The 14,324-nt window shown below is 33.6% G+C and overlaps 1 protein-coding gene across 1 annotated transcript; it reads left to right on the top strand.

Annotated features, from left to right (window-relative positions):
• Positions 1-3,114: 3,114 nt before the first annotated feature.
• LOC100263968 (uncharacterized) lies at positions 3,115-13,578 on the top strand. The gene is made up of 8 exons (XM_002266530.4): positions 3,115-3,621; positions 8,063-8,210; positions 8,321-8,471; positions 8,640-8,765; positions 8,867-8,947; positions 12,283-12,475; positions 12,551-12,821; positions 13,100-13,578. The coding sequence occupies exons 1-8, from the start codon at positions 3,427-3,429 to the stop codon at positions 13,381-13,383; spliced, it is 1,449 nt and encodes a 482-aa protein (XP_002266566.1). The 5' UTR covers positions 3,115-3,426; the 3' UTR covers positions 13,384-13,578.
• Positions 13,579-14,324: the final 746 nt, after the last annotated feature.

Here is a 14,324-nt window from a genome sequence, read left to right as displayed (position 1 = left end):
AGGTTTTGACACTGGAATCCTTTCAGGTTAATCCTAGATTGGCTCATGGAGTCATGGTAACGGTTACTACTTACCATGGTATTCATATCGATTTGATACCCCTATCAAAAAGCTTCTCATGGTGTTAAACTTCCGCAATCAACCTCTTGTTGTTTTTATATATATACCCCATCCCATTATTTTATATTAATTTGATACCTATCAAAACGCTTCATACAGAGTTAATGTGTGCAATCAGCATCCTATTGTTTTTATTACACCCAATCCCATCATGTTATACCCCTATCAAAAAGCTTCACATAGTGTTACGTATACAATTAGATCTTATTGTTTTTATATATATATATATATATCCAACCCGTCATTTTATACCCTTATCAAAGAGCTTCACATAGTGTTACATATACGATTAGCATTTTACTGTTTTTATATATATATATATACTCAATCCCGTCATTTTATATCCCTATTAAAGAGCTTCACATAGTGTTACGTATGCGACTAGCATCTTATTGTTTTTTTATATATATATTTATACCTAATCCTGTCATCTTATACTCCAATCATAGGCTTCATTGCTTATATTTTTGTTCCATTTGTCAATTTCATTTGTTTGTATTGTGGTAGCATATAAAAAATCATCCATCAATTAGTCTAATTTTATCATATATTTTTAAATCATCTAAATTTAAGTTTTAGGAGCTAGCAATTAAATGCTTGTACTTTTTAATTTGGGGTGAAATTCACATATTTTACAAATTAACGTGACATGATATCAATCACCTATATTTTTCAAAACAATTGTTTAAAATAAGCATCTTTTATATATATATATATTCTTTAAATTGGTTTGAAACTGTTTTTTAATTAAGTAATGGTTTTTATAAAAATTAAAAACCATAGTTTCAAATTATGATTTACAAATATGTCTTATAGTTTCAAAATGCAATTTTTTATTTTGTGCTAAAACCATCATTTCAAAATACAATTTCAAACAAAAATTTTAAAAATGAAATATTTAGCCTAAGAATCATTTTGAATAATAGTTTAAGAAAAGGGCTAAAATGTACATTTTAACAATAAAAAATGTTACTTTGAACCAAAAGCGAAGGACTTTGCCTAGGAAATGTTTAAAAATCTGCTTTTGAGTTTTTAAAAAACAAAAAATAGTTTGTGCAATTGTTTTTTAAATAGATTTTTATTATCCAAAATAAAAAATAAAATAAGAAAATGCATCCAACAATTAAAAATAATAATAATTTTCTATTTTTAAAAGTATAAAACAATATTTAAAAAAATAATTATATAAATATGAAAATTTGTTAAATATAAAATACTATAAATAAAAATGGTTTTTAAAACTTATTTAAAAATATACTTTAATTATTTTTATTATATGTTTTTTACTCACTCAGAGTTTAATGTATTTTATGAATCATTGTTCTTAGAATGATTATAATTTGATATTTTGTTATATGTTAAGAGTCTTTGTAACATAAGAATTTTAAATTGGTTTTGTCCTTGGAGTCCTATAAACAAGTTCAGGTCATTTGGTAATAATGACTTCAAGTAGAGTTATTAGAGTGATTTGAGACAATTTACGTGGTTTTAACCCATCTCAGTGCCTTTAACCAATTTTATGTGGGGAAGCTATCCCAATTTAATTTTGTGATTTTGCTCAAAGACTTAGGAAGACTTCCGCGTTGAAGCCCATCCCCTTTTAATCTATATTTCTCTTGCCATTTCTTATATATTATGGGTTAATTTAATTTGTATTTTATTTAACGCTTTTTGAGTTTTTTTTTTTTTTTTATGGGATTAGGCTAAAACACAACATTTACCTTTTTGTTTTGGGTATGTTTTAAAAAATAATTATTCAAATATAAACACGAAATATCATTCAAAAGAACTTTTGTTTTTAAAAAATATCATTAAACCATTTTTGAAATTATGGTTAATAGCCTAAAAGTCTATTTGGAACTATTTAAAAAAAAATTATTTGTTCTTAAAAATAAAAAAAAATGTTTTCAAGCTTGAAAATATATTTTGTATTTTTTTTTTGACAAAAAATAATTTTTTTTTTTAACTTTTTAAAGAGAGGGAGTTTTATAGGAAAATATTTTAAATAGTTTTACTTATTTTTGAGATTATTCTAAAAAGTAATAATAAACCTTCTGGTCAACTTACACTTGGTAAGGTGACCCCACATCCAACCCACAGCCCACGAGTCCATGACCCCAGCCCAAATGCCAAATACGGTGATACACTCGACGTCTTATCGCCTGTCATTGTTGGAGCCACAATGTCCATGCCTAGTTTGTACTGCCTACTCCATTTAGCTTTCTTCTAAGTAAAATGGAGGGTGGGCTTGGCCCAAGTATCAGACTACGACCTTCGTTATTGAACCGGAAAAGTAGGCCTTGGTTGCAAAAATCTTACTTATCATTTTATTGATTTGTATATTTTTCTCTCCATGTTTTGGATTTGGTTCACTTCATATGGGTGCGTATATATATATTTGTATTTTATACAATAACTTAAATTTTATCATGTATTCGAATCACTTCATTTAATACCAAATTGACATATAACCATATCATAAAAAGCAATTCAATAAAATGTAAATACGGTTCTTAATTATTTTGAAAAATAAAATTTTATTTAAGAACTCAAATATATATATTTTTGTGGAGGTGCCTTTTATTTATGTATTAATCATAAATTTTAACCTTTTTTTAATAAAAAATTATTTTAAAAAAATAATTGTTTTTTTTTTTTTATGAAAAGAAACTACAAAATAAAGTATTTACATATTTGATTAAAAGAATAACTACAATAATTTTCGAAGTCAAACTTTACAACATTTTTATGAAAAATTAACCTCCAAATAATAGATTCTAAATTACCGAAACATTTTTTAACCAAATAATTTGTTATTCTAAAAAATAATTGCTTCTGTACAATGGAAACTGGAAAGTGGCTTTGTGCTGGTTCGAATGGATGTTTATTAGTTTTGTATTTGATATGTTGCTTGCAGGCCAGGCCGAGCCCAGCCCAAATTACTGAATGACTGGGTTTAATCTTCAGGCTGGGTTGCCCGACCCTTTGTATGTATATTTCGGATTTTTTTTGAAAACCGATCGGACGCGAAGCTCATTGAAATCTAACATATAATATCCTCTCTCTCTCTTCCGCTCTCTCCCTCTCTTCTCCTCTCTTCCCCTCTCTTTCTCAGAGCTCTATTTAGGAGGTTCGGAATCTTCGGACATCATTTGTAGTAGGGATTTTGGTGGCGGTCTTGCTTTTCTCTCGTAGTCAAAAGCCCTAGGCTTTAATCGTATTTAAAAAAAAAAAAAATTTTGGTTTTTCCTGTTGGAATTTGATGGTGATGCACCAAAGTGGTGTGTAATTTGAAGTGTTTGTGAAATGATGGAGGGGAAGAGGATATCGGTGAGTCCTCGACCTGGCAGTGGCCGGCGGGTTGTGGCTAAGAAGCGACCTCGTAATGATGGATTTGTGAACAGCGTTAAGAAGCTTCAGAGGCGTGAAATTTGTTCCAAGCGTGACCGTTCTTTCAGTATGAGCGACGCCCAGGAAAGGTTCAGAAATATACGCTTGCAGGTTATATTCGTTCCGTCCAATCTCTCTCCTTTCATGTTTTATGAATTTTGTTTTGGATCAATCATAAAATACCCTATTGCAGCTTAGTTGTGTTTCAAACCGGTCTTCTCTCACAATCTTTGGCGTTTAACTTAGACGCTAGGGTTCTAAAGCCATATTCTCGTCTGGGTGTTTTAGCCTTCTTGCACATGCGCCAAGGAATTTATTTTGTTTTTTTAAATCAAAGTCACAATTTGATTTTAACCAGCATATATATTCCTTTCTATATTTCTTTTTAAGCTGCTCCAAATTGCGTCAAGAGAAGCTTTTGTTTTGTAGTAAATTGTGGGAATTTAGTAAAATCGGTGAGGGGAACTGAAAGAAAAGCATAGCGACCGTAAGAAAAGCTCCCTCTTTATGTCCCTTGTCGATTTGGAAATTAGAATCAGTCTCATTACTTTGACTTCACTAGACATTTCAAGAATGGACATTTTTTAATCTCATTCTGAGAGAATATAAGACATGGGCTGCTCTGATTATTTACAGAATGTAAACCATAGCTATTGAATCAGGATTGTTAGAGGAGGAATATTTTTTTCTCCTAACTTTGACAACACTAGAATTCTGAAAGAGCCCTAAAACGTTGAATCTGATCTTGAACAACTACAATACATGGTCTGCTCTCATTGTTCCATTGAATCTGAGTTTTAGAGTCGAGGATTGAGCTTTCCCTGCTACTCTTCCCTTATTTTTATTAGCATTAGTGTTTCCTTTTATTTACTTATTATTATTATTTTTAATAATTCATTTCCACTGAATAATGTATTTGCTATTTACTTAGAATGGCCATGATTCAGCACTTGCATTTTCCTGGAATCCTGTAATTAGAAATTTGATTCACTACTAGGATAATTTTTTTATGAATAAATTATGGCCCTCCTCATAGTTAGGAGAAAGGATTGTCAGGGCTATATTTCTGTTTGTATGCAAAATAAACTTGAAATGGAGTGCCAGATCAGTATATTACTAAATGTTCCACTGCAATTTGAATTGATAACTATTGCTTAAAATAAAAAGCTCCAGAAATTTCTTAGAGACTCTAGTGGAAAGAGCAGAACCAAACTTCCCATCTTTTCTACATGTTATTAAGTCTTGAAGCTGAAATGCCTTGTATTGCCTACTACGAAAAAAGATCATCATAATTGGTTGGTTGGGTCAAATTGTTAGTTTAACAATGCCAAGTTAAGACAAAAAAGAAGAAGAAATAACTATCACTTATAATAAAAAGCTCTAGAAGTTTCTTATAGATTGTAGTGGAAAGGGCAGAACCAATCTTCCCATATTTTCTACATGTTATTAAGTTTTGAAGCCGAAATACCTGGTATTGCCTACTACAAGATCATCATAATGGGATGGTTGGATCAAATTGTTAGCTTAACAATGCCAAGTTAAGATAAAGAAGAAGAAGAAGAAGATCATATACAATATATGTTGTTTCTTATACGTATAGCCATATACTTGTACAGACCCCATGAAGTTGTAAATGCCTTCAATTCTCAACCGATATATCAAAAAGCAAGTATAGACTTATACTTGTACAGACCCCATGAAGTTGTAAATTCCTTAAAAAGTCTCAATGAATATATCAAAAAAGAAACTATAGTCATATACAATTATGATCATATATTTGTAAGGACCCTGTGAAGCAGGGTGTAAGACTTTAGCCCAAGTTGACATGATATACATTGCTGACTTAACAATTCCAAGTTCTAATTTCCTAAATGTCTCAATCAGCATACCAAAAAATATGATCATATACAAGTGTAATTATGTACTTGTATGGTCCATTGGCATATATATACTTCTGTGCGTGCATTCATATATCTTGTTTGAAGTTCTAAGTTTCCTAGTACATCATCATTCACTGCCACCAAAGGAAATGCATAACTACGAAGGAAAATTCCTCATTCATCGTCATCCTTTAATGGTACTTAGATTGTTTGGATGGATGCTGGGAGTATGTCTCAATTGAATTAGGGTTATTTTAAATATTTATTAATCTCAAATCAATAATCAAGTCCCTAAATAAAATTCTTTCAAGCAAGATTTTCTCAGCATGGCAATGAATCAGAATAAAATGCAAAAAATGATAAATAAAGAGGTGATACACAATATTTATGTGGAAACTCCCCATATGAATATTTAAAGAAAAACCATGGGATGGATCTATGTTGGACTTAAAAAGAGGACAGGAGTATCAATAAGTCTCTTCTTAGCATCAAATCCTGATCCACAGTTATTGTTCTTCATGAATTCTTTTGCTCTTGATGACTTCATATCATTCTAGGAATTCTCTTAGTTCATTTTAGTGGATCTAGTAACCGCAACAGGGAATTCTCTTTGCTTTTTAAAATATTGCTTTTTGTCGATCATTTCTTTTCTTAAAGTACATTTTGAACAATTAATATGAAGCTTCTTTTAAAGGGAAAATTTCTGGTTTTTTTTTTTAAATGCTTTAGAAAGAGCCAAAGGTGCTTATATCATAGCATTATCTACCATATTTATAATATCATAATATCATGTTTAATTTGCATCATATCAAGGATTATGTGGGTAGTATAAGATGCACTAAAGATGAGATATGAACCAGGATTTCTTTAATTGGAAAATAGAGATGTATTAATAAATGCCTAACAAAAGCAGGGTAAACCTATGTACACAGAAAAGATTTGGAGACAAACAAAAGCTCTAGCTAAAATCACCAATGGAATTCAATAGAGAGCAATTCACCATCCTTGATGGGACACTAGGCTACCATATAAGGGATTTGATGAAAACTTCTTTCAATCTTTTATAAAAAGCTCCTCTTCATTAAAATCTTGGCCATTGTGCTCTCTTTAGATGCACCCAACAAGCAGAGAGGAGCCATTTGCTGCTTATCCAGTGCCAATAAGATCCTTGGCTGCCCCTGGAAGAACTCACTGTGACGGAAAGGTTCCAAATAGATCTCACAAAAAAAAGTTTTACCACATTCAATATGTATCATTTTACATAAAAAATTTTTATGGCATCATATATTCAAGTTTCGGCAACTGGTTAGAATGCAATTTTGTGAAGGTGAAATGTTTCTTTCCACTAATTGAATACGTTAATGCTGCAAAGATATCTTAGTCATTTGAGTCAACTTTGAAAATAAGGTGGTGGTGATGGTGGTGGTTGGAGATGAGAGTAGACTGTAGTATTTGAGGACACCGTGTATACACTGTGGCGCTTTTTGGCAGCCGTTTGTATACACCATGTGTACTTTGGTGCGCCCCTTTTGGCCTTTTATTATAATCTGCATTTACCTATAAAAAGAAAAAGGTATTTGAGTAACTTGCCTCCATGGTGGGATACGAACAGGGCAAGGTTTATTGGTTATGGGGGGTTGGGATTTCAATTCACAATTCTTGTCAGATTTTCATGGGTTGCGATAATCACTTAACATATACTTCTTTATTACAGAAAATAATAAACAGGTTTTGGATGAGATTTCCCGTAATCAATATCATTTTTCTCAACCCCCGATCTTTCTTTCGTCCATAAAACTGCTGTGGGGAGTAATGTTCTCATATTAGATTATTTGTTATATCGGAGTTGTATAGGTGAAGAATTGGCTATTCCATCTTTTTCCTTTATCTATGGTTGCTTTGTGAAGGACTCATTGCCCTTTCTCCTTGTACATATTCTTGCTTTTCCTATAATAGATTTGTTTACTATAGAAAAAAAAATATTTATTTGTATCAAAATTTAAAAAACAAAAATAAGTTTGTAATAATCTTTGGGAATTTTTTTTTCTATGTATGGTGCTGTATAGGAATGGGCAGGGTGATGGAGATAAACTTGTGGAACCTTATGTTTAGATGAATTGGGAATCAAATAGAAGGGCAGTTCCACTGCATTTATCCACTTTATTTTCTGATGCTATAGTTGTTCATCTTACCTGAAAAAATCAATTAATTTAGTGCATCAAATCAATCCTTAAGTCATGCACATAAACCTGAAATCAAATGACTTGTGCTTAGGCACAGGTCTAACTTCTGAATATATCTAGTCCTCAGACTGAAACTTTAGTGTGGAATGCAGTGTAATTGGATGGATGCTGTCTCAAACCTCTTCTCAAATTTAATTGGAGATGAAATTGGGTGGATGTCAAATAATAGTTTAGTCAAATCATTGCAATTTAAAAACTTAGCTTTAGGCATGCTTATAAAAAAAAAAATCTCCCATATATATGTGGGAGGATTTATACTGAAGTTTTGATTTTATCCTTTTACTTTTCAATTAGTAGTATGCATGAGTGAACTTATCATTTTCAGAAGCATTCTTAGCCTATTCTTTTTAATAGGTATTCTTAGCCTATCATGTATTATTGATTAAACTCTGCTTGTGATATATTGTTGGATAAATTTCTATCCATCAGGAGGAGTACGATACCCATGATCCGAAGGGACATTGTACCCTGGTTCTGCCCTTTCTGAGGAAGAGGTCAAAAATTATTGAGATAGTAGCAGCACGTGACATTGTCTTTGCTCTTGCCCAATCTGGTGTATGTGCAGCATTTAGCCGAGGTAGTAGTCATGATCATTATTTTCTAATTTTACCATTGATGTGTTTCGTATTGAGGTTATATTTCTGAAGGTTAAAATGAGGATTATAACATGTCCATTGTTGGATGCAGAAACTAACCAGAGGATATGCTTTCTGAATGTCAGTCCTGATGAAGTTATTCGAAGCCTATTTTATAATAAAAATAATGATTCCCTTATCACAGTTTCAGTTTATGCTTCAGACAACTTCAGTTCTTTGAAATGCAGAACCACAAGGATTGAGTGCGTGATTCTTTAAATATTCTCTCCTTCCTTCCCTTCTCACTGCTCCTCTCCACCCTCCAAATAAATAAACAAATGAAGTAACATTTTTTTGCTTTAGTTTTCTACAATTTGTTTTGCTATCTTATTTTTATTTTTTAACTGAAAAATCCTGGTTGAATTATCCAGATACATAAGGAGGGGCAAACCGGATGCTGGCTTTGCTCTCTTTGAATCTGAGTCACTTAAATGGCCTGGTTTTGTAGAGTTTGATGATGTAAATGGGAAGGTACTCACTTATTCTGCACAAGATAGGTAAATATTAAGCTATTTCTCTGTTTTTATGCACTTGGCTATGAATATTTGGTGTGCAGTTTTCTTCTTGATTCTGATACTTTATTTTGTTTTTCCATTAGCATATACAAGGTCTTTGACCTGAAAAACTATACAATGTTGTACTCCATATCAGATAAACATGTTCAAGAAATCAAGATCAGGTAATATTTCTTGCTCATACAAACCTATATAGATGTGTGTGTGTGTATTTGTATGATTTTGTTAACTATCCTCTCCTGATAGGGACAAGCAAGTATTAGCTACAGGTATATGATTTCTTTGCCTGAAAGCATGTTCTTTTCCTTTTTTTGTTTGGATAAAACAGCATGTTCTTTTCTTTTCTGGTTCTCCTCTCATTACATCTTCAAGGTTCTGTGATCTAATTTTGATTTGTTTTACTAATTTGAACTGAACATACTCAAGACTTCATATAACCAGAGTTCATGTAACACATGTCCTAAGGAAAATCATCCTGGATTATCTTTTGTCCTTCCATTATATAAGCGATAAATCATCTATAGAAGTTTGATTTGTGACGAAGTATGTTTTACCTCACATTATGTATGGCAACTATGACATGTACTTCAGGCAACTGGTTGGTCTCCTGTGCTACCGTCTTGCCAATCAGCCAGTCCATTCCTAGTTCACCTGCCTTCTGGTAGTTGGGATATATTTTTGTGACTTAATGATTGTAGCAGTGTTTTAAAAGGCTATTGAGGCTTATGCCTTTAGGTTTGTCTCAAGGCGAGGCTACGCAAATTAGCCTTGGGGCTATAGCCTTGATAAATAGTAATTGAGGTTGAAGCCTCACCTGATTGGGGCTTATAGCCTTGAGGCTTAAGCCTCAAATATTTAAAATGTTTTAATGGGTTTAGGGCCTTTATCAACTTTTTGTATGCATTTGTTAAGAGGTTTAAGCCTCAATATTTATTGGTTAAAGTAACTTGTGCTTTTACAGGGTTTTAGTATTGATTTATAAGTTTTGTCTTGTATCAAGATTAGGGTTAAACCTTTTAAAAAATAAGGGCTTAGTTGACTACCAATTAACCCTTTAAATGGAAATGAAAGAAAGAGATTGGGAAGAAGAAATAAAAGAATTGTTGGTCACTATAGTAACCGAGCTTATATATAATCATTATCTTACTATTGTTGGATAAAGGGAAAAAGATCATTGTAATTAATGGATAAAAAAGAAAAATGGATTGACATTGATATTGATAGAGAAAATAATAGAGTAATCGGATATAATTATGATTTACTAGATGATCCTACTAGTGATAGATTATTTGATAAATGCATGAGAGAGAGTTGGATTTTAGAAGAGAGACAAAAATTAAATTAGAAGTTATTGAGAATGATATACAATTAATTTGATTATTATACACTATATAGTTTTCTTATTATTTAATTTTCTTGTTTTTTATTAGTATTTTTCTGGTTTTTAAGATTTTTTTCTCTTTATTATTGCTAAAGTTGAGGCTTAATGCCTTGTTCCACCTTGTGGCTTATGCTTCGCCTCGTTTGGACAAAACACCTCAAGGCTAGCTTTAGTCTTTTAAAACATTGGATTGTATTAGGTAGTACAGTTCTTTTTGTGTTTTTTGGGGGGTGGGAGGAGAAGCTTGGTACATTGAGAGCATACAAACTGCACCCAAAGGAAGAAGATCCTACATCAACATAAGCCCTCCCCATGCAATCATCGAACTCTATGAAAGAGAATAGCAAATCTGAAGATCTACGGACCATTCTAACAACATTTTAGGGATCAGAATGGTTCAAATCTTCAGAGATCGTACATCTTCCCATTACTTGGTCAGAATGGTTTAAGTCTTCAAAGATCCTACTGTTTCACTTTTTCCAAATGTACTAAAACAAACATAAAGGGATCATTCTCCACACTTCTTTTGCCTCTTTTGCCCACAAAATGCCCATGTGGCCATGCCAGCCAATGGACAACTTGACCAATCACAGTTTCATCCTACAGAGACTAGAGATGTATCACATGATGCAGGCCTTCATTAATGGATGAGAATATGTCCTGCTAGCTCCTCATTGTGCTTGTACAGGCACATCAGTTTATCAATAACCAGTTGCTTCTTATATGATGGTTGATTGTTAGAATCCTCTCCATACTGTCTCCTGAGCAGAGAAACAGACTTTTTAAAGGAGTTTTCCGACCCCATACCTCCTTAGGAAACTAGTAGAAAGCACGCAAAATAAGTATTTACTGCAGATTTAATCGAAACACACCTGCTCTTACCATGTTTTTGCACTAATTTATACCTAAATCACTTGTAACAACGGCCGACTGAAGGGGGCGAGGAAATGGCAACTATTTCCAATTCTCAGTCATGAGAATGGCCCAAAAAGTGGTTCCTTTTACCACCCTCATCAATAAATCTGCAACCCAAATATTTTTGTGCAAAGCAATGCTAAAAAAGATAAGGAAACTTTCTTTCTAAGATTATCCACATAAGGCATCAAACCAAACAAAGACTTGAGATCATCCCTTTCTGAAAATTTTGTTCTACTGTAAAAAGCATCCTGACCTCTTCTAATAGGTTCCCTAAGAGTTGAGATTCATGCAATATCCCTACCTCCCCTCATTGGACTACTTATTTTTATCCACCCCAAAATTCACCATAATGACTGGCCTCCACAAATTATTTTACTTAAGTGCAAACTTCCCCAGCCACTTAATCAGTAAAGCTTTGTTTAGAATCAAAAATCTTCTTATGCCTGACACCCTATATGAACAGACTGATGAGTACTACTTCATTAAGTGCAATTCCTCTTTAAAGACCCTCTTGATGCAGGATATTAATCTAAATCTTTTGAGCCTAAGATGCACAATCTAAGGAACAGAAACAGTGACGCAAAAAAGATAGGGAAGCTGGCAATAGTGCTTTTAATCAGCTTCAGTCTCCACCTTCTCCATACAACCCCTACTCACCCCCCACCCTCGACAGCTAAGAATTTTGTGTGTATGCCTTGATAATTATTTGAAAAAATATGAGGCTATCAATTTCATGTGTGATGTAGTGAACCTCTTAGGCTTTTCTCCATGGCGACTAGTAAGTGGCTTGGTATGGAATAAGGGTTTTCCCTGGTGGCAAGTTTCAGTGGACATCAAGTCAGGGTCCTTAAGAAAAACTTTTATGGTTCAATGTTTGCCTTGGCTAGTTGATGATCATGATGCTTCAGTCACACAATTGTGGAACAAATTGGACTTCGACACCAGTGGTGTGTGAGGGTGTGATTTTATTTTTTATTATTATTTTTGTTTTGATTACCTTGATGACTTGTGACCCAAGTGAACATTCAAGCGCATGCACATATATGGCTTACAATGCATTGACCCCATAAGTTTTTTGGTCTGTGGTTCATATACCCGTATTCAAAGGACACACACTCTTTTTACCCTCTATTTCATCTGCTTTGGTGCTCTGTCTTTGTAAGTATTTATCTTTATACCATTTTATTTCCTCTTAAACAGTCCAGGCATTATGTTGTTAATTTTCACCAAAGCTAGTAGCCATGTTCCTCTTAAGATTCTTTCAATAGAGGATGGTACTGTTCTCAAATCTTTCAACCATCTGCTTCATCGGAATAAGAAGGTGGATTTCATTGAACAGTTCAATGAAAAGCTTCTTGTCAAGCAAGAAAACGAGAATCTCCAGATTCTTGATGTAAGAATCTTTGTCTTTGTCTTGAAACAGTGAGCTTTTATTTACATATGAAATCTAGATGCTATTTCTTTGCAGGTACGCAATTCCGAGTTAAAAGAAGTTAGCAGAACTGAATTTATGACACCATCTGCATTTATATTTCTATATGAGAATCAATTATTCCTGACGTTTAGGAATCGAACAGTGGCTGTTTGGAACTTCAGAGGGGAACTTGTAACTTCGTTTGAGGATCACCTTTTGTGGCATCCTGATTGCAACACCAACAACATATACATCACAAGTGACCAGGATCTTATTATTTCTTACTGCAAGGCTGATTCTGATGATCCTTTGTCAGAAGGAAATGGTATTTTCATTTTTGTCATGCTATATTTTATGGAAAATACTGCTTTTTCAGGCTGAATGCCTAGTTGATTTGCAGGATTAACGGTTGGGCTGCAAATTGATTGGAATTGAAAAATACAGAAATGTACAAAAATTGCCCAACTTTGAATTGGTTGTAATTTATTTGGGTAGTTTTACATTATGATATATTGTGCATTGCATTATTACATTTGCATGCATGGTTGCGTTCTGATGTCTGATTTATGCCATCTCTAACAAGTGTTTGCATCCCTCTTGCAGCGGGTTCTATAAACATAAGCAATATTTTGACTGGGAAATGTCTAGCAAAAATAAAAGCAAGCAACAATTTCCCGATGGAAAATGAATGCAGTTGCAGTAGCAATTTCAGCAGCAGCAGCAGCAGCATCGGTGGCTCAAGGAAACGAGCTCATGCCTCTGCCTCTAGGATTAGAAGCACGGTTGCAGAAGCCCTGGAAGATATTACTGCTCTTTTCTATGATGAAGAACGCAATGAGATTTATACTGGCAACAGGCATGGCCTGGTCCATGTATGGTCCAACTGATGTGTGTATTTCGTTAGTTCTGTGATTCTTCCTTCCAGATGGTTGAATTCATTACGCTGCACCACTGCAGGAACTTGGTGGAACTGTACCATTAAATGCGCTTGTCCTAGTTCATTTTTATTCTTTTGTTTATCTGGTGTTCACATTTCATGTTGTTGGTTGTCATAGATGAGATTATAAAATCATATTCACTTTTGTAGTTGTGCATTATAATTCTAGGTTGCTATGGGGCACCGGCTGCCGTCTATCTCTCTCTCTCTCTCCCTTCTTCCCTCCCTCTCACCTCTCTCTCTCTCTCCCTCCCTCCCTCCCTCCCTCTCACCCCGCTGTTGAAATTCAAGCTTGGTTGCTGCCGTTGTTGAAATTCAAACTTGGTTGCTGATTTCGTTTAGCTTAGATGGTTTCAAAGGAGATATCCTTTGCGGGATTAGTATCAAATTATAAGCATGATGCAATGAGTTTGTAATTCCATGCTTCTTATATTGTAATCTCAGTTATTGATCAATAGTAGAATCTTTTCAATCTTGAATCGTCCTGTTAACAACCTATTTCAATAGGAGAGGTGAGAGTTCAATGCAGAAGTTAAAGCACGAAAGGTGGAAGATTTGGCTTCTCTTCCATTTAATTTATGGGTTGAAAATGTTGTTGGCTTGAAGACAACCTGTAAAATTTAGGTCTTTTATATAAAGGTGGAATTAGAAACAACGGATATAGCTTTAAATGAGTATTGTTATTGGGAGGATCTGGGGGAAGCCTCTTGGGGACAATTCAAAGTCCCAAGGAATTTTGGCTTAAAAGGGTGATAGAAGCATCAAATTCTTTCATATAATGGTAAGTGCTGATGGGAAGGAATCAGCTTGTGAGGTTCGACGGTGAATGTAATGTAGCTTAACAAGGACGGATGGAGGATAGGGTTGGGTTTTTTTTTTTTTTTTCACCAT

Source organism: Vitis vinifera, chromosome 13, assembly GCF_030704535.1.
Source record: "Vitis vinifera cultivar Pinot Noir 40024 chromosome 13, ASM3070453v1".
NCBI classification, from domain to species: domain Eukaryota; kingdom Viridiplantae; phylum Streptophyta; class Magnoliopsida; order Vitales; family Vitaceae; genus Vitis; species Vitis vinifera.
This window is presented reverse-complemented; position numbering and strand designations above follow the sequence as displayed.

Bases quoted from the DNA above. Each gene is read 5' to 3' on its own strand.
- LOC100263968 (XM_002266530.4), top strand. From the start codon at position 3,427: ATGATGGAGGGGAAGAGGATATCGGTGAGTCCTCGACCTGGCAGTGGC. The intron at 12,476-12,550 runs GTAAGAATCTTT...ATTTCTTTGCAG, and splicing joins AGAATCTCCAGATTCTTGAT to GTACGCAATTCCGAGTTAAA. The intron at 12,822-13,099 runs GTATTTTCATTT...TCCCTCTTGCAG, and splicing joins TCCTTTGTCAGAAGGAAATG to CGGGTTCTATAAACATAAGC.